General features: G+C 42.1%; 3 protein-coding genes across 5 annotated transcripts in view; all 3 read left to right on the top strand.

Moving 5' to 3' along the window:
- The window catches only part of abcc6a (ATP-binding cassette, sub-family C (CFTR/MRP), member 6a), a 35,003-nt gene extending 27,779 nt beyond the window's left edge, over positions 1-7,224 (top strand). Inside the window, exons 19-31 of the mRNA XM_033624874.2 lie at positions 19-202; positions 996-1,080; positions 1,167-1,284; positions 1,441-1,648; positions 1,798-2,108; positions 2,408-2,607; positions 2,814-2,940; positions 4,328-4,429; positions 4,546-4,692; positions 4,803-4,961; positions 5,130-5,296; positions 5,425-5,619; positions 5,850-7,224. Coding sequence (XP_033480765.1) covers positions 19-202; positions 996-1,080; positions 1,167-1,284; positions 1,441-1,648; positions 1,798-2,108; positions 2,408-2,607; positions 2,814-2,940; positions 4,328-4,429; positions 4,546-4,692; positions 4,803-4,961; positions 5,130-5,296; positions 5,425-5,619; positions 5,850-5,958 — 2,112 coding nt within the window. The 3' untranslated portion in view covers positions 5,959-7,224. The remainder of the gene's footprint in view (positions 1-18; positions 203-995; positions 1,081-1,166; positions 1,285-1,440; positions 1,649-1,797; positions 2,109-2,407; positions 2,608-2,813; positions 2,941-4,327; positions 4,430-4,545; positions 4,693-4,802; positions 4,962-5,129; positions 5,297-5,424; positions 5,620-5,849) is intronic.
- Positions 7,225-8,632: 1,408 nt separating this feature from the next.
- Positions 8,633-20,445, top strand: cep20 (centrosomal protein 20). 2 transcript variants are annotated; one of them, XM_033624035.1, is made up of 5 exons: positions 8,635-8,690; positions 9,422-9,619; positions 10,729-10,813; positions 11,324-11,446; positions 20,309-20,445. In XM_033624035.1, exons 1-4 carry the CDS (start codon positions 8,663-8,665, stop codon positions 11,442-11,444), a joined length of 432 nt encoding a protein of 143 aa, XP_033479926.1. In that variant the 5' UTR covers positions 8,635-8,662; the 3' UTR covers positions 11,445-11,446; positions 20,309-20,445. The 2 variants fall into 2 exon arrangements, with proteins under 2 accessions (XP_033479925.1, XP_033479926.1); XM_033624034.2 differs by lacking the exon at positions 20,309-20,445 and having other exon boundaries at positions 8,633-8,690; positions 11,324-11,589.
- A 548-nt stretch (positions 20,446-20,993) lies between these two features.
- myh11a (myosin, heavy chain 11a, smooth muscle) overlaps positions 20,994-23,325 on the top strand; it is a 43,302-nt gene continuing 40,970 nt past the window's right edge. For both annotated transcript variants that reach the window (XM_078166367.1, XM_033624030.2), the window contains exon 1: positions 20,994-21,213. In XM_078166367.1, coding sequence (XP_078022493.1) covers positions 21,009-21,213 — 205 coding nt within the window. In that variant the 5' untranslated portion in view covers positions 20,994-21,008. The remainder of the gene's footprint in view (positions 21,214-23,325) is intronic.

Genomic DNA, 23,325 nt, shown 5'->3' with positions numbered 1-23,325 from the left:
GTGTGGCTTGCTGTACAGACCCGCATCTTAGTGACCCATGGGATGAGCTTCCTGCCACAGGCTGACCTCATCATCGTCCTGGGAGACGGAGAAATCACAGAGAGCGGCTCCTACCAGGAGCTCCTCAGCCGCCATGGCGCCTTCGCCGACTTCATTCACACTTTTGCCAGCACAGAGAGAAAAGAGAGCGCCATTCAGAGAGGTGAGAAACATTGCAGTACAAATAAACTTAAGAAATGTATCCTCATACAACGGTTCGTATGGCATCTAACAAATTAGTGCCCCACCAATGGCTCGTCATGTTACATACTTAACATGAAGTTACTCAATGTAAAGTTACATTGGTTAGGTTTAGGCAAGTAAAGTTAAGTAAGTTAGGTGAGGTTTAGGAAAAGAAACATGGTGACAGCATACCTGATAATACCTCAAAGTTCACTAGATTTCACATGGGACACAAACACCTGTCTCCTCGGATAGGTCCTGTGTTTGTTTGACCCATCCACCGACACAATCTACCTCCTTACATGACTCAATTTTTTTTGGCCAAGCAGTGGAATTATAACTTCCAAGTCCACCACATGATGCCATTGGGCCCAAAACCACTTTTCTGACTGGCAGAAATCACTAGTGCGCTTACACTATGGGTCCAATGATGTGGAGGATCTGGGTGATTTTACACCTGAGGAGTCGATCTTTTTTGGCTTCATGCACCACTAAGCAACTCTCATAGGGACCCACCTTAAATGCTGTATCCAGTTCTCTTTATACATCCATGACTTCATTCTTTACTCCCGTTACCATATTGGTTTCGTGATCATAGTCTTCCCGATTACGTGGGTTATAGACAAATTCTGGTGTACAACGTTTCGTAGGTATATCTATGAGCATTGCATGAAAACATCCTGACTTCAGTGTGTGCATTAAGATGGACTTCTCTATCATATCATCAGTCTAAAAATAAATCATCACAATTAAAAACGGTCCTTTTCTTGTAGCTGGTTCCAGGAGGTCCAATGCTCGTCTCAGCATGGTCGACTTCATGCCATTCTCCAGAGACCTGTCACAGGAGCAGCTCATTGGGTATGTAAACAAACATTTAAAGTGTCATAAAGATGTTTGGCAGCCCAAGAATTTTTACAAAACTGACCTCTGACCTCCTCCTCCAGGGGTGACACCACGAATACCAACCTGCAGAACATGGAGCCTGTGAATGAAACAGACCAGGAACAGGTACCAGAGGACTTGGGCAAGCTAACTGAGGCTGACAAGGCCCGCACGGGAAGGGTAAGTCTGAAATGGCCTTTGACTTTTTCCTCTAATGGTGTGAAATAGGGCTTCAGTCACTGCAGCTTTAGTGAACATAAATTGTTGATACTAAGACAAACCAAGTTGCCTAATTCCTTGAAACTGACTGATACATTTTGTGTTTGTCTTCAACAGGTGAGGTTGTCGATGTACAAGAAGTACTTCAAGACCATCGGCTTGGCCATCATCATTCCCATCGTCTTCCTGTACGCTTTCCAGCAGGGCGCCTCGTTGGCCTACAACTACTGGCTCAGCATGTGGGCTGACGACCCTGTTGTTAACGGCACCCAGATTGATGCAGAGCTCAAACTGACTGTGTTTGGCGCACTGGGCTTCGTACAAGGTCAGTTAATTAGCCTCATGGCTCAAAGTCAACAAATGTAAATATTTATTATGTTATATTGAATTTCTGCTGGTATATCCCCCTCAATCCTCCACACTGAACCTTTTAAGTTCAACTGATTTAATCAAACATCTTCTCCTCCTCTTCAGGTATCGCCATCTTTGGTACAACTGTCGCCATCTCCATCTGCGGAATCATCGCCTCCCGCCACTTGCACATGGACCTGCTGGTCAACGTGCTGCGCTCTCCCATGTCCTTCTTCGAGTGCACACCCAGCGGGAACCTGCTCAACCGCTTCGCCAAAGAGATCGACGCCATCGACTGCATGGTCCCCGACGGCTTGAAGATGATGCTGAGTTACGTCTTTAAACTCATGGAGGTCTGCATCATTGTGCTGATGGCGACACCCTTTGCAGCCGCGATCATCCTGCCTCTCGCTTTCCTTTACGCCTTTGTCCAGGTACAGTTTTTCCAACAATATTTCAACTCACCACGACTCACTTTGATCTTTATGTTTTCTCTGAGAGTTTTATGTCCAAGGTGGCTTAGTGAGAGCTGGGTTCCATTACAGTGTGTTATTGGAAAGCTGCAGGCTCCAAAACCAACGCTGCTGATTTTGCCATTCACTTGTGTTTTGTTCCCCCACGTGCTGACATAGATGTAACACACATTCACTATGAATTATGGGAAAGCCCTCAGCACTCCCTCTTGGGTTTACTCATTAAAGCCTGTGTTTTTCTTTTCCACTGTGGGCTACAGAGCTTCTACGTCGCCACATCCTGTCAGCTGCGGAGGCTGGAAGCTGTGAGCCGCTCGCCCATCTACACCCACTTCAACGAGACGGTGCAGGGCGCCAGCGTCATCCGTGCCTTTGGCGAGCAGTCCAGGTTCATTCTGCAGGCTAATGAGAGGGTCGACTTCAATCAGACCTCCTACTTCCCCAGATTTGTGGCCACCCGGTGAGATGATATGTCATTATTATAATGTGCTTTCATTTCATTTATACATCAGTTACATTTCATGAGGGATGGCGGTGATTCATAGTTCAGAGAGTTGCTGAGATTGCTTTATGTTACATGGTTACACAAAATGACTTCTGGCTTCAGTAATGGGGACACATTTTGGTACTTGCCTGCCCACAGCTAAATCGATGTTACATCCGCAGGTGGTTGGCAGTCAATCTGGAGTTTATTGGTAATGGTGTGGTCTTAGCTGCTGCCATTCTCTCTGTGTGGGGAAAAGGAACCCTGAGTCCTGGCATCGTTGGTTTGGCTGTGTCACACTCCCTCCAGGTGAGATACTCTGCCCACAAACATTCTCACACGACATCCAGTTAAAATGCAATACAAAAAAAGTTATACAATTTCCTAGAGTGCTGTTTTCTCCACCCTTTTAAATCAACTTAAATTCACCCATAGTAATCAGCTCTGACAGTTTAAGGTCCTTCTACACTTTATTCCAGGAGGAGGAGACAGTGTTTTTAAAGCTTTTCTGCCTAGTTCTAGTCGAACCTGGCTGCCCAGTTGCCAGAAAAAATGTTTGCTTTACAGTATACGTTTCTGCAAACCATGGATATGTGCACAGTTAACACGAATCACATTAGCGTTCCTAAAGTGGCGTGGTATATGACTTTTGTCATTGGGAGGTGGAGGGGATGGTGGATGACGTGACATCTAGGTGAGACGCCTGCCAAGCTGCACATTGCTGTTCAAAACCAAAAACACTGGTTGTATTTCGGGGACCCTTCATGGTGCACCGAACCTATGTGTTTTTTACCGACACATCACTGTGTTTCCCAGCTCAGCCACTGAACATGGGTGTTTTAAGCCAAAGCATGATCTTTACCTAACCATAACCAAGAGGTTTTTGTGCCTCAACTCAACCAGACGTTAACTACAGTGTTGTTGAACAACATATCCAAAAAATGCAACGTACCACTGGTTTGCTGAAACTTACAATACAAACATTTTACTCTGGTCACTGGGTTGGACCTCGGGGAACAACATCTGCATAATATTGTCAGAATGTTTGTTTTTACACGGATAAGAAGTCCACAGAGAAATTTATATATAAAACCAACCAATGCAAAAGTCTGCAGAAGTACATAGAAGGTCATTTCCACAACCAGTAATAAAACATATAGCACATTGATATCCAGTATCCAACTTCTTTAGGCACCAGTCAGGTGCACTCATAAAGAGCAGACCACTGTAGTCCAATAAAGGTTAAAAAGCTGCCGAAATTGAGTGTGCCCTTGCTCTTCTGGAGGTTTTCCAATACCCGACTTATTAACATCAAAGAATTTCACACACACGCGCTGTGGGACTCCAGTTACAGCCTGCATGTGGCAATTAGAGGTTAAACTGGAACAAGTGGAATATAAACGCAATGCTTTGCTCAGCAAATGTATTTTCAGTGCAGTAAAGAAGGTTTATGGTAAACCTCTACAACCTTCGACAATCAAAATCTACATTTTCATTATTCACACACACTTCATGGAATCCTATACAATGCAGCTCAACTTGTGTTTAGAAATAGGGGACGTATCATCATAAGTTGTTTTTGGCTTCTATAACCTCTCCTGCACAATGTTCCAGCTTTTCTAAATCCTTACTGACTGTTGTTATATATAGACATGCAAATAAACTCAACTAAACCTCATTGCGCTGGGTGTTGCAGGTGACTGGAATCCTGAGTTGGATTGTGAGAGCCTGGACTGATGTGGAAAACAACATTGTTTCTGTGGAGAGAGTCAATGAGTATGCTGAAACTGCTAAAGAGGTCAGCGTCCCCACCCCACACACATAAACATATCACTGCTCAAGACGATTAATCCAATACTGTACAACAAGAGAGCTGTTTTTTTTGTACTCACACTTTCTTATTGTCACGTTCAGGCGAGTTGGACCATCGAAGGCAGCTCCTTGCCACTGGCTTGGCCCCAGAGAGGCACCATCGAGTTCCAGGAATACGGGCTGCAGTACCGTAAAGGCCTTGAGTTGGCTCTGAAGGGCATTACCTTGAATATTCATGAAAGAGAGAGGGTGAGTCAGCTTGCATGATAAACAGTCTTTACCAGCATAATGTTGGATCACTTAAATTGAATTGCTGTTTTGTGTCACACACAAATTCTAAATAAAAACCTCTTTTCCAGGTTGGAATTGTGGGTCGGACGGGAGCGGGGAAGTCCTCACTTGCCCTGGGAATCTTCCGGATCTTAGAGGCAGCAAAGGGAAAGATCTTTATAGACGGAGTCAACATCGCCGACATTGGACTCCATGACCTCAGATCTCGCATTACTATCATTCCTCAGGTGGGACAGTAGTAACAATGGAAACTGAGCCCTGGCTTTCATCACATAAACTGTTTACAAGAGCTGCGATCCATATCCAATGTAAAATGAGCCAGTCTAAATTTTAATAATCCTGTTACAAGTCTGAACTGTTTGGTGATGAATAACATCTGCTGTTGCCTCTCCCAGGACCCTGTGCTGTTCTCAGGCTCCCTCAGGATGAATCTCGACCCCTTTGACACCTACACCGATGAGGAGGTGTGGAGGTCACTTGAGCTCGCTCACCTCAAAAACTTTGTCTCCAACTTGCCTGACAAACTCAACCATGAATGCTCCGAGGGTGGAGAAAACCTCAGGTACACAGATATAAAAATAAAGCTTTATCCATTGTTTTGCGTAGTCAGTCACCAATATATTATTACAGGGAAATCCACACAAAGTTTCAGGATATAAAAAATTCTATCCCTCTCCTTTGTCTGTGTAGTCTGGGTCAGCGCCAGCTGGTGTGCCTGGCCAGGGCCCTGCTGAGGAAAACCAAGATCCTGGTTTTGGACGAGGCGACAGCTGCTGTGGACCTGGAGACAGACACACTCATCCAGTCAACAATCCGCACGCAGTTTGAGGACTGCACCGTCCTGACCGTCGCTCACCGCCTCAACACTATTATGGATTACACAAGGTACATTACAGTCCACTAAGTGCATGATATTTATAGCATTTAGTAGAATAAAAAAAGCATTCGGAATGGACCCACGACCCACCAGTTGGGAATCAGTGCATTAAAACATACCAGTGCTGCATCCTACGTATAACAAGTGAAGATATGTGAAGATATGTATGTGTTAGACCTGGTATAATAAAAAGTGCTGGATTTAAAACATGTCTTCCTTGTCTTTCGCTGCTCCACAGAGTGATCGTCATGGACAGAGGCCTCATCTCTGAGATGGACTCTCCAGCCAACCTCATCGCACAGCGGGGACAGTTCTACCGAATGTGCCGGGAAGCTGGGCTGGTCTAAGTCTTTGCTGGGCTTCGTACCACGGAGCCGGTGTCCAAGTGTACAGATGTGGCGTCTTCTTCGTATGGCTCTCCAGCACACATTAAATCGGGCCATTTGCTTTGTGGCAGCTCAGAATGCCTCTCCATGGGGGGCATTGTCGATGAATCTCAAGAGATGCAGCTGACGCAGTCCCTATTTGTTTTTAACACTCACAGACATGCTGTCCTAAAGACTCAGATGATGAACACTCAAAAGAAAGCTACAGTGGATTGTTGAGTCTCCACGTTTTAAATATGTATATAGCGTAGCAGAGTCAGTTTTTTCCATGAAAGGATAAAGCCAAGAGCTACAAGCTAAGAGTACCACAGATCTTAAGGATTTTCATTCTCTTTTTGAATGGGAGCTTATCTTATTTTTGTAGTTTTTATAAGTGTTATAAAGCACATGACATATTTTTTGATGTTGTCTCAGGCTTAATGTTGATGTTTACTCACTTTTTTTTAGCCTTGTATACCAAGAAAGAGGCAATTGTGTAACTGTAAATTGATAGAAGTCTATTTTTCTCTTCTTGACCCAGAAACTGGGACAGGAAATACTCTGACACACTAACCTTCAAAAGGTTCACCCTGGCAAACGCAGGGGAAATGAGGTTTTCACTGCCTTCAAAATCTGAGCAGCCAATTTGGAGTTTTTATATGTCAGCGAAAAAGAGGAAAACATTGAAGTGAGCCAACGCATTAGCAATCGTCCAACTATGTTGCGGCTGTTGTTTATTTCTGTCAAAGTAAACACATAAAAAAGTCAATAGAGTCCTCGCTGGTCAGATTTAACCTGACGCCGGTAGTGAAAACCGCCACGAATGAAGAGAATGCTTCTTCAAAACAATGGTGATAAATCTCTGTGATTGTGTCTCTGCCTCCACCACACGACTCAGGCCATATGCAGAGAAGGAAAAAAATCATTATTGTTGTTATGGTGCTGACATGACAGACTGTAAATAGTCCACGTTGACCTTTACTCTCGATTCAAAGAAAAACCCTATGAACTTTTCAAAGAGAAGAGGCATTTACTGTTTTTGTCTTACTGGTTTAGACAATACATTGTAAGAGATACCCTATAGTTTATTTATGTCATGTGACAAAATGTGTTAAGTGTCCTTAAGATTCTGAGGATTGTATTATATTTATACTTTTTATAACAAGCTTGTTCATTTTTTCATTTTTAATGTCAATGTACTGTCTTGTTCCATACATCATGCTGAATAATAAAGTTTATTTGAATCTACACTACGCTTGAATTCATGTTTTGGGAAATGATTGTTGGGGCCAGATCAATTAACACGTATGCATGTTCTTTAAAAAGCATATTTAAATAAAAAAAGAGATTTATCAGAAAGATGTCAAAGTGACGTCTTAAGACTCCCTCAGCAGGTCTGAAGTCCACTCTCCATGCTGATAGCATTGAGATTCACCAGGTGTCAGTTCTGGGTCCATTGCTATTTAACATGTATACAAATTACCTGCATTAGAGTTGTGTATGTGTATGCCAATTATTTATATATCTACCAGAACATCCAGCAAGACCACTGACCGGCTCAGTGAATCTTTACATGCTGTAATCGCAATGGCTTGAGTCCTCTAACTTAACAGGTAACTTAATTTAAAAAGGATCTCACTCTTTAACGTCTATCTATGTAGGGTTGTTTTCATAATGTTGTCAGACACATAACAGTCTGAGCCTGCCAGTGGCAAGAAACAAACATTTAAGTGGACGTAAATTGACAGTACACAAATACCCCAAATGCTTACATTGCAGCTGCAGCACTCTCTCATTACTAGATCAATTTCAAAAATTGTTGTTCCTATTAGTCACTTAAGATAGGGTCTGAGTTGGGCACCTGGTGGTGGATAGTTTAAAGTTTAAAGTCCCACTGATTGTCACACACCTGAGTGTGTGAAATTTGTACTCTGCATTTGACCCATCCCCTGAGGGAGCAAGTCGTGTCGTGATCTAACCCTCCAATTCCAACCCATGATGCTGAGTGTCAAGCAGAGAGGCAATGGGTCCCATTTTTATAGTCTTTGGTATGACCCGGCCGGGGATCAAACCCACGACCTCCCAGTCTCAGGGTGGACACTCTACCACTAGGCCACTGAGCTGGTTTTGTTAAAAAAAAAAAGTGTTTAAATATTAAATGAATATATGTGAATATTAATAAATATCACACTGATCTCATGAGTAGTATTAATTGTGGAGAATGAGAAAATTACTTACATAAATAAATACAGAAATAAATAAGTAAAAGAAAAAATGAGAAAATAAATGCAGAAATAAAAATAATATCGGTATAAATAATGCATGCATAATAACAAAACAAAAAATAAATAGATAAATGTTGAAATAAATATGGAAAAAAATAGATAAATGCATAAATAAATGAATGTTGATTATCTACATTGTGGTATTACTCTATTTATTTCCTTATTTATTTATTCCTCTACTTATTTATTTATGCATTTATTTATGTATTTATTTATTTAAATCATTTTCCGTCCATCATAGTTAATATTGTGTGTCATACATAGTGTAAGGTTTGTGCAGACTGGATGTGATGTTTGGGGTCTTATGAACCAGCTCGTTGTAGTTACACCACTCCGTCACTAGATGGCGGAAGTCTATGATATGAACGGCGGCAGACTGTCGTTTGTTTACACTTGTTCCAATGGCGACCATCGCTGAACTCAAGTGTGGTAAGCGCTCACTTTCATTCATTATTTCGTCCACTTATTGTAGTCTTTAATCAAACTGGAACAGATATACGACAGATCACTTTACTGCACACGTTAGTAACGTTGATGTTCGCACTGGTTTGCCAAATTAACGTTAGTTTCACCACAACAACTTGACTTCCTCCTGTGTACGAGTCTTCATTCAAAATTTCAACAATTTAGAAAGCTAAGAGGCCCTAGTTGTCAGCAAGTTGACGCTTCAAAGCGAACCAAGGCTAGCTCTATTGCTAATGTCTAAATTTCAGTTCGGCATTCATAATTTGAACCTAGGCGCCAAACAATTTTAGCTTTTCGTGGATTTATCACAGCTCGCCAGCTTTACAATAGTGAACAGAATCCAGCTAGTAAGGTGAGCTACGCTGGCTAACGCTAGGTTAGCTTGTATGGTTGTAGGAATAAATTGTAAAGTACATTTAAGAAGAAGACAGTTTGAATAATCACATATATCCCGATTTGAAGACTGGTTCGTAGTGGTTCTGATAAGTTATTGAATCACATTTGAGCTTGTCTGTATCTTTGTCAACAAGTAAGGAAACACTAAATCAGCGAATTAATGAGTGGAATTCGGCAAATATTAGAGCCAAAGTTAGCGGGATATGTTAACACAACACAACGCAAGGAAGCTCCTAGTTATTTGGTCAAAAGGAAAGTTAATCACTTCTGTTTAATCTAATAAAACCTGAATATTTTAGCGGTGAGGGAAACGCTGGAGTCCCGTGGTGTCCTGGGTCAGTTGAAAGCTCGTATCCGGGCAGAGGTGTTCAGCGCCCTGGATGACCAGCGGGAGCCTCGTCCGCCGCTGTCCCACGAAAACCTGCTCATCAACGAGCTCATCCGGGAGTACCTGGAGTTCAACAAGTACAGATACGCTGCATCTGTACTGACAGCAGGTGGGTGAAAGGATAAAGGTCCCAACACATCTACTGTCTTCACAAACAGGACGGGACATTAACACAAAATGCACATACTGATTGATAGCTGCAAAGGATAATTGTAACACACAGATGGTGTGCAGTACTTTACCGGAAAAACAGAAATCTATAAATATTATTGCACAGTAAGATGCATATTATTGCACCATAGGAAAGTAGAAATGTTGCACAATATAAAGAATATAAGGATATGGACGTGTACGTGTATACCTGCTGATTTAGGAGTGGCTGGTTAAGGGCATATCATTGATCATCTTGTTACAGTGCAATGTTCTGCTGGGAGCTTTCGGTCCAAGCAACCCCTCGTACCCCCAGTCCATGGCCTCCTTGAATTGGACTTGGCTCTGACCATAGATCAGATGGAGATCAGGGGAGTTTGGAGGCCAGGTTGAGGCCTTGAGGTCGTTGTCACATTCCTCAGGCCTTTCTTAGGCAGTTTTTGCAGTGTGGCGTGTCACATTGTCCTGCTGGAGGGGGCACTGCCACCAGGGAGTGCCAGTGTCATGAGGGTGTGTACTTGGTCTGTAAAGGTGTTTGTGTGGGTGGAGCATGTCAGGTGGCATCAACATGAATGCCAGGATCCAGCGTCTCCCATCGATCATGTTATTCGCGACATCTGTCAGCGGTTTTAATGTTGTGGCTGATTGGTGTATGTAACCTGAAATGCCGGTGCTCCTTTTTGCTGTGTGAGTGTGGCTGATGTAGCTGCTTGAAGCTCTCACAGTCTGCAGGGGGTGAGAAGTGTCGTCCATGATTGATGTCATCAGCTTGGCTAACATCCTCCTCTCACCCACCTCTTCTATCAAATCAAAAGGGTAGTCCAAGACTGTGATTATGAGGATTAGGATTATGCCCTTCCAGACTGTATTGGATTGATTGATTACAGTATGTTCAATTAATAAAAACAATAACAGTTTTAGTAGAGAAATGTTTTCAGTGCAGAAGCCAAAGACAAAATAGACTCTGAGTTAGATGTCATATTCCAGCTGCTGTTTTCGAAACTAAACCGGTAACTATTGTAGAGCAAAGTTCACTCCGTCTAAACTCAGCTCTGTTTGTTTTCTTAGAGTCCGGCCAACCTGAAGTTCCCTTGGACAGACAGTTCCTGGCAAATGAGCTGAAAGTTTCAGAGGATCTGAGCTCCAAGTCTGTGTAAGAGCAATACAGTCTGTTGTCCAACACAGTGTTCAAAGATTTAGAGAACTTCCTGGAAGTATGGTCAGTTACTGGAGAGTAATTTCACAAGGTCTGCGAGTCATCACCATCTTTATAGCTCTGTCAAGAAATACCTAGAGAGTTCTAATAATTTCACCTCGTTCTCACCATGACTGTGGTTAAACATGATGATTAATCTGTGTTGTGAAATTGTGCTTTTACTCCTCGGGGGAGGGAGGGGAGGGGTTAGTTCATGGCTTAGCAGATACAACGGGGATTGTAGTCTGGCTTGTTTTGCTTTCATATCACTGTTTCTTTTCCTACCATTCATCTCTGTGTGCCATCAGGGAAAAATGAAAACACGGTTAGATTCATTACTGGTGGCATGTACCAGTATTAAAACTGACCTGCTGGTGTAGGATCTTAGACCTTTTTCTCTCACTCAGTCTTTGCGATAAAAAGACTTCAAAATAATTTGAAGAATAATTTCTTCACGTTACTTTTCAGACCTCTCCTCTATGGCCTGGTGAGCCACTTTGTGAACAGCAGTGACAACAGTGGAAAGGTGTTTCTGCAGGGTTCCTCTCTGCCTGCTACCAGCAACACAGCACCTGGACCAGATGCCTAAAAGTTGGTCCACTTGCACACACTTTTCTGGGGGGATTTAAGTGACATTATCTTCTTGTCCGTAGTTTTTCCACTGTGTTATCCCCTGAGTGTAATCTCACAGCATGGACTATCTGAATTCTGCTGGTAAAAATGCACAAATCCTCTGTATAATTTTATTCTGTGAGTTGCCAATGATCCCAGAAAGCCTTTTTTTTAATTATTTAGGTTTAGCACCAGTCATGATGGTGCTGCTTGCATTAATCCATGTTGTTTGTTTTTTCAATAATTCAAGCAAAAAGTTGAGATAATATTCCTTGATTTCTTCTCTATTTAAATCTACAAATGTCTTTTATACTGTGTTTTAGTTGCTCAAAAATAAATGTTTTGTATTTTTTAACTATTGACTGAAAAACATTTGTGGATGTGCTATTTTATTGTTCACCACATGGTGGCAGCATCACCAAAGACAAGGCTGGACACAGTGACACTTTGGTGTAACCTGTTGAGGCCTTATAGCTACTGTCTGTTCATTCCTAACATGTGGCATAGTTTATAAATACAGGTTAGTCTAATACTGTGGTTAAATGTATCTGATTACTTACATCATGTCAGTTTAACAATATGAAGACAGGGAGTTAACTCTATTTTTTAAAATTTTGTAAACTTAAAGGGTAACTACTATTTTTATTTTCTAACCTGGACTTCATTTTCTCATGTTTTTGTGTCTAAGTGACTAATGGGAACAGCAATTTTTGAAATTGGTCCAGCATTAAACAGGCTGTAATGTAATCGCTGCAGGCAACTGAGCACCATCAATTTACATCCACCATATGCGCTTGTTTTCGCCACTGATAGGATCAGATTGTTGCTTTAAGTGTCTGACAACATTATGGAAATGACCCCTACAGAGATAGAAGCTTTTGTTAAAGAGAAAGATCCTTTTTGTTTAACAAGGAACAGATCCGAAATTGTCAAACAGACACCAGACTCCATTTAAGTAAACAATAATTTTACAGGCATCAAACCAGTGTATTTTCACCTCCAACTGGGTGAGTTAAGGGTTTATCGTAACCAAACTAGAGTCGGCGTTTGTTGGGAAAGTGGAAAGACGAACCGAGATAGCTTTTGTGAGTTTTTTATTTTGTTTCTGTCAACTTTGAATGAAGTGTGCTTTACAAAGATAAAATTATTGTTTATTTAAATGGAGTCTGGTGGGTTTGATGATGGTGATTTTTGGGCAGTTTCTGGTTAAATAAAAAGAATTACTTACTCTCTAACAAAAAGGTCTATTTGTCAGACACCAAGAATAAAAATCTGAGCCTGACCTCAGGGGTTACGCTGCAGCCTGTTTTGCTGCTGCTGGCTTCAGTGGTCTCTCTCAATACTGGACCAATTTTCAAATATGTCTGCATCACTTAGACACAAATACATCTTAAAATTGGGTCCAAGTTGAAAAATGACCAGAGTTACCCTTTAAGTGTATTGCTTGTAATCAGAACTGTATTTGCAAGTGCTTTGGAGTGTTTGCTTTATACAGCACAGTTCATCACAGCACTGTTAGCTGAATAACCTGCACTTGAAAGGTTTCTAAATTAACATTCGGTTTCCTGTGATTGTCTTGACATTTTGGCACTCATTGTGTTGGTTTGTGCAGCCAGACCCACCCGTGTTGCCCCCGCCCCAATGCTACTTAAGCCATGTTGGTCTGTAATAGTGAGATAACTCATGATTATTAAGATGTTTCATCTTGGTTTCACATAACTGGTAATCCACATGGTTATCCTGAGTTGAATGAGACATCCTCCAGATATTTTTATATAGCTATACTCTCCTGCTTGTTCAGCTCTTTTGCTGTATTGTCTGCAGCTTCAGAGTCAGGCAGTGAGGTCCTTATGACCTCCATGATAGCAATGATAGAAACATTAAGATACTATTAACTGCAGGAAAGGAAAGAGGGTCCTTACTTTGATTCCAACAACTCATAAAAGATACATCAACAAAGTGCACAAGGCATCCAAATAACAACCACTGTATGTACCTCTTGCTGGACAGACAAACATCTGCTACAACAAGCTGCATCTCACTTCCTCTCTCACCATTTAAGGGAACTTGACGTTCTTATCTCACACGACCTAAAGCCCCAAGTTTCTGGAACTGATTATCCACTTTGCCCGTCCTTTATTTCTCAGCCTCATCACTGATACTGGGCACTGAGTAGAACATAATCCACATCTAAATTATTTTTAGGCTTCAGAAGTTTACTTATCTTATCTCCTCTACCATATCTGCATCTCTCATTCTTGATTGTGGAGGCTTTGATAGATGAGATCATTGCTCTCAAATTAGCTCATTGAAAGAATGAGGTTGTAATGTGTAGCACAGAGTGTGTTTTGCTGAATTTACCCATGCCTCTGATGGAGCGGGCAGACAAAATGTAACCATTTACCATCAGCGCAGTTTGTGCAACAAGATTTAATGTAAACATGGCTTTATACAGTGTCCTGATTTATTGCTTCTTAGTCCCATTAGAAACTATAATGTGACATTGAGTGCATATGTATGCCAAAAAAAGAGCCTCACTGGGGACATTTGGAGTCTGATTTTACATCACGTCCTCAGAGCAAACATTATTTGCCCTTAAAGGCTGTGGCCTCGAGGCGCCTAGTTTATTGGCACCAGATATGAGTGAATGAAAATGGCTATATAAGCAGAGGAAGTTGAACAATGGCACATCATTGTTCGATTGGCAGGGTGCCCTATAATAGGTAGCATTTCTCCTCCACTGTATAAATTAGTTGTGTGAAAGAGAGACAGCTGTATAAATAGTATTGAATGCAGTGGTCCTTTGACTGCAGCAGAGTGAACTGATGTTTGCCCCTGGGCTCAAATTAGAAAGCAATTGCATTCCATGAGGGTCAAACATATCCATAAACATATTTTCTCTCTCATAGATGGCCATCTATGGACATGAAGGTGAAGAAAAAACATTAAACATGCTGTATGTAAGAGATTTTGGCATCATAGTCCATGTATTTTTAAATGTATATTTATTCTACCACATGGTGATGAGGGACAGTTCACATATACATGATGTCAACTGTTGTGAACCACATGCATGTGGATCGTGCAACTTCAGCCATTTGTTGCACACAGTGATATGCAATCATGTTTTTATATAACAAATAAGATTTTGTTTAGATTTATTCAGTGTAATTTTTGATTCATTGACTACAGTACCCCAAACAGCCCTCAACATTAAAACCACTGACAGGTGAAATGAATAACATTGATCATCTTGTTACAGTGCAGTGTTCTGCTGGGAAACATTGGGCCCTGGCATGCATGTGGATGCCACATGACCATAGACTGTATAAACTATTGGACATGGCTACCATGACGTCCCCAATCGGTTTTACGACTGCAGTTTTAATGCTTTGAGTTTGGTATTTTGGCTCTCGTCATCTTGGATTTTTGGAGCCAGTGGGGACCATATTTGGCTGAGATGGTGAAGCTGTGGATGAGCGAGGGGTGGACTGTAGTGATGCCTCACAGACAGCCTGTCACTCAAAGCGACCCTGCCCTTAATTATGCATAACTTTAAACCTTATAATGATGTAAATGTTTGAGTTATATGAAAATTTACCCCCACACAGTTGTCATAAATGTTGAAATCAGCCATAGAGACCTAAACTGTTTATTGTTCCAGGCTGTAAACATGTTTATCTCTGTTGAGTTGAACACTTTAACATGGAGGTCTATGAGGATGGACTCCTGGAGTCAGCCTCAAGTGACCCCTCAAAGAACTGCAGTTTTTGGCACCTCCATGCTGGCTTCATTTTTCAGCCCCGGAGGCTGCCGCTTGCTCTTGACATGCACCACCCACCCAAACACCATTGCAAACCAAGTACACCCCCTAATGGCAACAACATTCCCCGATGGCAGTGCCTCCCCCCAGCAGGACAATACGTCATGCTACACTGAAAAAACTGCTCAAGACAAAAAGCTCAAAACATCAATCTGGCCTCCAGATTCTAATCCGATTGAGCATCTGTGGGATGTATCAGTACCACAAGTTGCAACCCATACGCCTCAAAGGATCTACCACCAATACCCTGGTGCCAAACACCACAGGACAGCCCCAGAGGTCCAGTGTCCATGCCTCAATAGGTCAGAGCCAAGTCTGATCAATGATGGGGCCTCCTTGGACTGGTCTTGGCTCTGAACTTTCAAGGCATGGATACAGGACTTCTGGGGGTGTCCTGTGGTGTCTGGCACCAGGGCGTTGGTGGCAGATCCTTTGAGTCGTACGGGTTGCGACTTGGGGTACTAGCACATCCCACAGATGCTCAATCAGATTGGGATCTGGGGAATTTGGAGGCCAGATTGACGTCTTGAGCTCTTTGTCATGTCCCTTGGGCCATTCTTGAGCAGTTTGTTCAGTGTGGCACTGTCATCCTCTGGGTGCCTCTGGGGTAGCGGCATGTCCCATGGATGCTTGAACAGATTGGGATCTGGGGAATTTGGATGCCAGTTCGACATCTTGAGCTCTTTGTCACATTCCTCAGGCTACTCCTGAGCAGGTTTCATGGTGTGGCATGGCACATTGTCCTGCTGGGAGAACCACTGGCAATGGCATTCTCTACTGCCATTGGAGAATGCCATTGCCATGATGGGGTGTACTTGTTCCGTGACATTGTTTTGGTAGGCAGTGCGTGTCAAGGGGAATCCACATGAATGCCAGGACCAAAAGTTTCCCAGCAGAATTTTGCATTCTAACAAGACGATAAATGTTATTCACTTCACCTGTCAGTGGTTTTAACGTTATGGCTGATTAGTGTATAACCATCCATCACCCAGACTTTTTATCCATGTTCACTCCCTCTGCCATCTCTCCTCTTCATCTCTGTCAACTTAACATCGCTCTGAGGAATCACATTTCAGACAGCTGGGGGAGGACAAATGTTCTGGACAATGTTGAGGACAGACTCGTGTTGTCAGCACACACTGCCCGCATACTTCCACTTGATCCCTTCAAGTCTTTAAATTTCTGTCCTCCTATCTCTCTCTTTCTCTTCACATAGTACATCACTTTAAAGAGAAATAGACGTGACCTTTTATCAGCAGCAGTCATAAAGTACTCACCTCTGTGATTAACCTGTGGGCATTAGAGAGCAAAGCAGTGATATAAAGCTTAGTGTGCAGAAAAATGATGTGGCAGTCTGTATTTATTTTGATTAAGAGCAGGAAACTCAAACTGCAAATTGCATCTTTCATACTTCACCAAGAGGAATCTAGACGGTGGAGTCTTCCTCTTAGACTGAGAGCACATTTCCTTGTTACCTTGATATACTATGTATTGATAAGTTATTGTGTGTCACAGCTAACTCATAAAGAAACAACCTTGTTTGTTTGAACAATGCTGTTGCTGCTGGACCATATTTAGTCACCAGGGCTCGGGGTGCTCGCCTGTGCTAGACTTTGAAAGTAACACAGAAAGCTGCCGAGATTCCATACAGACCCCACTGTCCTTATATGGCACACTGCAACCTCTCTGTTCAGTGTATCTGCTGCTTTGTCTCCCTCTCCTCCTCCTCCTCCTCCTCCTCCTCCTCCTCCTCCTCCTCCTCCTTGTCTCGTTCTTCATCCCTCCCTCTGCCTTGTTTCTCACCCTGTCTCTCCCTGAGTTTTTCAACCCCTGTCTCTCCTTTGTTAACGCCACCCCGCCGTCTTGATGTTGGCCAGAGGGAGCCCAGAGGTCCTCCATGTTGCTTCTTTGGTCTGTCATTAGGTTTCTCACACACACACACAATGGCGTAGAGCTGTGCTTCTCTGGCACAAAACAGGCCCCAGCTATCAACCAGCTGCTTGATTTATTGGAGCAAATAGATTGGTGTCCTTATATAGGAAGTTCCATTGGAAGGAAGCTGGAAACAGGAGGGATGGAGAGGGGGAGGGTTGTTTGTGACCATGGAATGCGATGTGCGTAACGATAGAAGACGTGTGGGACGTACACACACACGTTCATCTTGTAAAGTCTGAGTTATGTTTAGGGGGAATCTCTCTGGAGCGGGTACAGTAAAGGGGGGATTCCTGTGCTGGGGACAGCTTGCCTTATGAGGACTGGGAGCAGATTGCATAATCTATAAATCCTACAGTTTGTGGGAGTGAAGCAAACAGCCACTAGGTTTTAGCTGTTGTGTCGCCATCATATGAATGTGATGCCTTTTTAGTTTTTCAGCTCAATATTTGGAGATGCTTTAAACTGAAAACACAGTATGCACCATGACTCACAGAATTTTCCATGAGGTTTACAAACTTTTCAACCAACAGGGAAAAATGATCATCTACAAGGAAACAATGTGCCCATTAGGCCTTTTTCACAGAGGACACACGTTAAAACAAACCCATAGAATTTATTCAATGAATGTCAGGTAACAATTTGCACTCACTTTGTTTGAGTAGATTTCAGCGCATGTCTTGAGTAAAGAGTACCTGAATTTAACAGCTATGACACTAAAACTTATTAGGTAAATAATACTTAACATTTTTTAATACATAACACAATTGATTACTCATAAAAAGTTAACTGTATTAACTCTTGGCAACCATGCTAATCCCTGTACCATCAGAAACTACACTGATTATGACTCTCTTTTTTTAATCGATATGTTGACCACACTGTGCTCAACTGATGAGTTTATGTCCTCTAAGAAACAGCAACCCAAGAGAAGTATGCATTGTTTGAATGCAGCTCAACCCTCTCCAGTCCCACTAATGAAACTGACTTGGCCTTGCTGCAATTGATATACATGGATTTTATTTACCATCTCCCAAAATCCTTTTTTGCAGTGCATTTTGACATCACCAAAAGCACAGGTGTAATTAATAACATTAACGATGGCTGAATTCCACTGTGTGTGCTGCCTCTCTGTCACACTGTCATGACTTACTGGGACACTTGAGCAGATGTGAGCCTTGCCAATATTTTTAGTAACACCTGTGCTTCTCCTACTATGAAACTGTTATTAATACAACAGGCATCCCACGGTCACGGAAACCCCGGAAAGGTCATGGAATTTCACAATCACATTTTGATATTGGGCTTTATAAACAGAATTGAATTGAATTGTTTCAGTAAATGTTTCTATAATTCAGCAGGTTATGCTGTATATTAAGTTGGTGTATGTAGGGACGTAGCACCAAATTCTGGGCCCTATGCATAAGCAGTTTCTGCGGGACCCCCCGTCCTTCCTCTCTAGATCCATGTCTTTCTCACACACTTTTTGAATTTCTTTTACAAAGTCAGTTTGCTTTCTTTCCCTTTCCTGTCTTTCTTTCTTTCTTTCTTTCTTCCTTTCTTTCTTTTCTTTTCTTTCCTAGAACCGGATTTCCTTTTTTTTCTTGGGGAAAGACAGGACAGTGTATGTTGGTGCTCCAGCAGCATAAGCAGTCACTCACTCAGCTCTAGCTGTGTTTAGAGATAAATCCTAGTGCAGGGGTGGACTGAACCGTGTTGTGCCTTAAAGGAATAAATAAGCCTCAAAGAATTTCCACTATTTTTTAATACAAAGTTCAGTCAGTCCATTTAATGTAGTCATGGCGCTTCTAACTTAGAAACAAAAAAAAAAAAAATCACACAAAACCAAACTTGTCATCCCAGCCTTTTTGCACGCCCCCATCCCATAGTATGCTCCAGGGATGACATTGTTTTGTAGGCCAATGAGGAAGTTAGCGTCACCCTGTTTCTCACATCAAAGATTTTTTTGGATTCTTGCAGAAAATAAGTTTGTGATACTTACAGGTTTTGTCCAGCAAGTTAATCTTCACAAATGAACTCCACTTTTATGATTTTTGAAGCCTAAATTCAAGAAAGCAGCAGTGCAAAAATGCTAACTCATTTCCAGATTTTAAGGCCAGTATACACTGTAAACTTGAAATGACCAACATGAAAGAAACGTGGCGATATCTTTGGTCGTGGCTCTAAAATGGTTGTCCTACATCACACAGTAAGGGTGGTTCAAAGATGGCTGTTGTAATGGTCTTGTGATCAAAGACAGCCTGGGGTAAAATTCTGATCGTCAGAAATTTGTGATGACCTCACTGTGTGACTGCTGTTACAACCTACGTCTACTAACCAACCAATAGAAATGCAGCATGAAATGACACACTGGCGCTAAACCCAAACAAATAGATAGATAGCAGCTCACCTTGGAGGTAAAATGCACTAGGAGAAATGTGTGGGATTCCAGCAAAGAGGAAAACCTTGTTGTGGCAACAGAAGCCTTGCCCGAATGATGTGTCCTCCATGATTGTGTAAAGACGAAAGAAGCATGGAGGGAAATAGTGGCGGAGTTGCAGCTGCCAGGTGAGCAACCTAGCAGCTAGTAAACACCCACAAAGACACATTGCAGTATATAGTGCCCACAAAACTTTAGGTTATTTAATAATGTGACTCCCTCTATGTTGTGCTTCAAGGTTGGAGAAATAATATTCCATGTAGCATCTTTGCACACTCGGTATGGGAAGCTATTGCATCATAGGTCACAGCCTGCGATTCAGTAGGCGCTGTCATCATACAGTCTCCATACATCAAACTTGATGTCATACCCAGGTTTACTGGATCCATGTAGCTGCACTAAACTTATGAAGCTCTAGCGAAAGTTCAGTCAGGGAGACGATACTTTTCATGCTCAGGCTGTGAGTGTCTTTCTCACCCTGCCATTCACACCTTGTACATGCTGCTCACTCACTATCTCTTGGTGTCATTGTCTGAGTAGATCAATTGAGTCATCAGCTGATTCACAATCAATCAACAGTACAGTGACACACCAGTCTATCATCTTACTGCTCCTCATTTTAAATATGGTTCTTTCTCTGCTGTAGTTCTTTCTTGCTGCAGTCGTGCACTCCCTCCACCTCCCCATCACCACCCAGTTTCATCAGCCTCTTCTGCCTCAGAGTCAGCAGCCACCACCACCAGTGTCTGGACTCCATCGGGGGATTCATCCTGCTGCTGATGCTCAGATGTCCCATGATCACAAAAATATCTCCCTCTGGTGTCCAAGCGCCGAAGACTTCTGTTGAAATCGTAATCAGCACAAATCATCTGTTAATCTGTACACTCATATTCTGCATTAAATATTATCTTTACTTCATTCTTATGTCTCTCGTGATTGGAATAAGATTGCTATACTCTCCTCGCTCCTGGGTGTTTGTTCCATATGCCCCTTTCTAACTTTGGGCACCTGCCTTTCTTAAGGTCTTTGCACGGCCCTGATAGCTTGCAGATATTGTAAGTGTAGTGAAGAAGGAATATTAACCTATAAAGTAGCATAAAATGGAAAATAAAGTGCACATACCTCACACATAAACACAGTCAAACTTAATGTGGAAGAAGTTACACCATTTCTCATTTAGTTATTTTTAACTTATTCATTCTTATCCTCATTTCATCAGCAGGACTCTGCTCCATTCAGCCCTTCTTCATTCTCATCATACCCTCCTCCCTCAGCCCTGCCGGTGTCCGCAGTGCGCATGTCCTCTGCCTCCTGCCCCACTACTGGATGCTGCCTGCAGCTGGACGATGCTGGAGGAGGAGGAGGAGGAGGAGGAGGTGCGACTCGCGCGGCTCCACCCTCGCGCAGCAGTGCGCAGTTTAAATGGTAAGGCTGTGAAATTGACGGGGGTCATTTGGACTGTTCCTTTGTGGAGTACCTCGTCAACGCCGCTGCTCCAGACCCTAACTCTCCAAACCCAAAACTCCCCTGAACTAAATTTCTTCACATTGTGTGAGTATAGCATTTTCTATGGCGGGTCGTTTAACGAGTGGTGATGCTGGAGTGCACTTGTCAAACTGCATCCATCTCTCAGTTTACTAACTTTCGATGCGTTTGAGGAACAGGAATTTATGGGGCTGTTTTCATTCAACATTAAACATGATGCATGATTCCTATATCAGTATTTAAGCCATTGCCATTATTAGCTTTAGCTTTTTGATAACCTGTTTGCAATTTGCATCACTTCTTAAAGTTACTTTTTGAAAACAGTGACCCCATTCAGGTGCAGGCAGGTGCTCAGGTCCACTGTAACCTACATTGTTGAGTTTATTAATACTTTTCATTCATACATAAATTTGTGTATTAATCAAGTGTATTAGATACTGTAAAAATCATGCTGCATTCACTGTACCATGCTGCAGTGCACAGTAAGGAAGTAAGGGGAAGTTGGGTCTGAATATCTCAGTAAAGAAATGGGCTCAACTCTAACCATGGAGTTTCCTGTTTTCCAAATATGGTTGTATAGAGCTGTCTGTCTGTCAAACTGCTGAAACTGTTGTGGCTGAAGATGCAGACGCCTTAGTGAGAACTGACATTTTTCACACATCACCAATGAAACATGTCTGTGATTGTTTTAGAGGAGTTGATAGTCTGGTTTCATTTCATTGTTAGATCTCTCCACTATTATGTACATCAATGACTAGTTCAGTGATGGCCACATTTGCTTGCCTTTGTTAGTTTGAGATGTTCATCAGCTCAAAGAAACACCAGCATCACTCTTGTTTTACACTGAGAAGGACTTCTACTAGACTTCTTAGTTTGCTGGTTCTGGTGCACAGTGTGGCAAAAGAGGAGGAGTGTTTGTGCTATGGCTTATCATTTTTTACCAGAGATGAGGAAGGAGGAAGGAAGTTATTTGTTGACAGCTTATTTCGCTGTCATATTTTTATTTAAATGGAGAGCTCTGCCTGAGGACATTTGGTCTAATGGGACAAACCAAGTATCATTTGTCTGTTTGAGTCTTTACGATTTAATTATTTTCATGCTGTAATCACAATCATCATACAGAGGCATTACTGCGAAGATGATACAGGAAGAATGTTTGTGGAAACAACCAAGAGAGGAAATGAGTTAAATCATTCACAGGCCCTGCGGGTCAACCTCTTTCACCCGCAAGTAGAAATAGGCCAGTCAGTCTCCTGGGTGACATTTCCATGTGTTTATTATCATTTTAAATAGAGATTATGAAATAAAGTAATTGTTACTGGACATGTCATAGATTTGTATTGTTGTTTTCTTCTCAGCCTCGATGGGATGTGTTTGAGAATGATGGTCAGCATCTGATGATAGCGAAGGATCTGATAATCTTAAGTGAAATGTGCTTGAGTTGATGGTTTGTGGTCGGCTAAGCAGTTCTGTAAGACTGTGCTAAATGCAGTGTTCTTGTGGGTTAAATTTGTTGTTTGTTTGTTTTTTTCAGTCATTTACGGTATGACTGTGAACACATTAGTTACAATGGAGTATGAGTTGTCAACCCAAATGCCTGAAAAAATGTTGGCATGGTACCTTTCTGTAACCTGAAGATACGTTACATTTGGATGTTATTATGTAGCGGATACCTTGAAGCTTCTAGTTGAAAAACCACTTGGTTATGGTTCGGAAAAGATTATGTTTTGACTTAAAATACATGGTTCTAGGGGTACCATCCCCAAACACAATGCTTTTTGTACCACTACCCCCACTGGACAAACAGCATGGCTGCAAAATACCCTCATGTGATGCCTTAAAGTCCCTGGAAACAAAGCAATGACTCATTAATTCACAACTGGTTTTGTTGGTCTCAATCAATGGTTTGCAGCTTAGCAGGCACCTTGCCTCGATGACACACTATCAACCATCCTCTCCTTCTCCCAGTGACAGTCAGCTCATACACTACTTCACTTTAGAAACGATGTGATACATAAAAACGTGCAAATGTAACGTATTGTTGGTCTGCAGAAACTACAACACTTTCTTCAGGCGACTGGTAAGCTTAGTCTCATGGCTAATGATAAATGTGCTGACAAACAGGGCCCTTGTCATACATAACGTTTCCAGTCAGTCTGTATCAACCTGTCAGCCCCA

Source organism: Epinephelus lanceolatus, chromosome 3 (assembly GCF_041903045.1).
Source record: "Epinephelus lanceolatus isolate andai-2023 chromosome 3, ASM4190304v1, whole genome shotgun sequence".
In the NCBI taxonomy this organism is placed as follows: domain Eukaryota; kingdom Metazoa; phylum Chordata; class Actinopteri; order Perciformes; family Serranidae; genus Epinephelus; species Epinephelus lanceolatus.
This window is presented reverse-complemented; position numbering and strand designations above follow the sequence as displayed.

Bases quoted from the DNA above. Each gene is read 5' to 3' on its own strand.
- cep20 (XM_033624035.1), top strand. From the start codon at position 8,663: ATGGCGACCATCGCTGAACTCAAGTGTG. The intron at 8,691-9,421 runs GTAAGCGCTCAC...TGAATATTTTAG, and splicing joins CATCGCTGAACTCAAGTGTG to CGGTGAGGGAAACGCTGGAG. The intron at 10,814-11,323 runs GTAAGAGCAATA...GTTACTTTTCAG, and splicing joins GATCTGAGCTCCAAGTCTGT to ACCTCTCCTCTATGGCCTGG.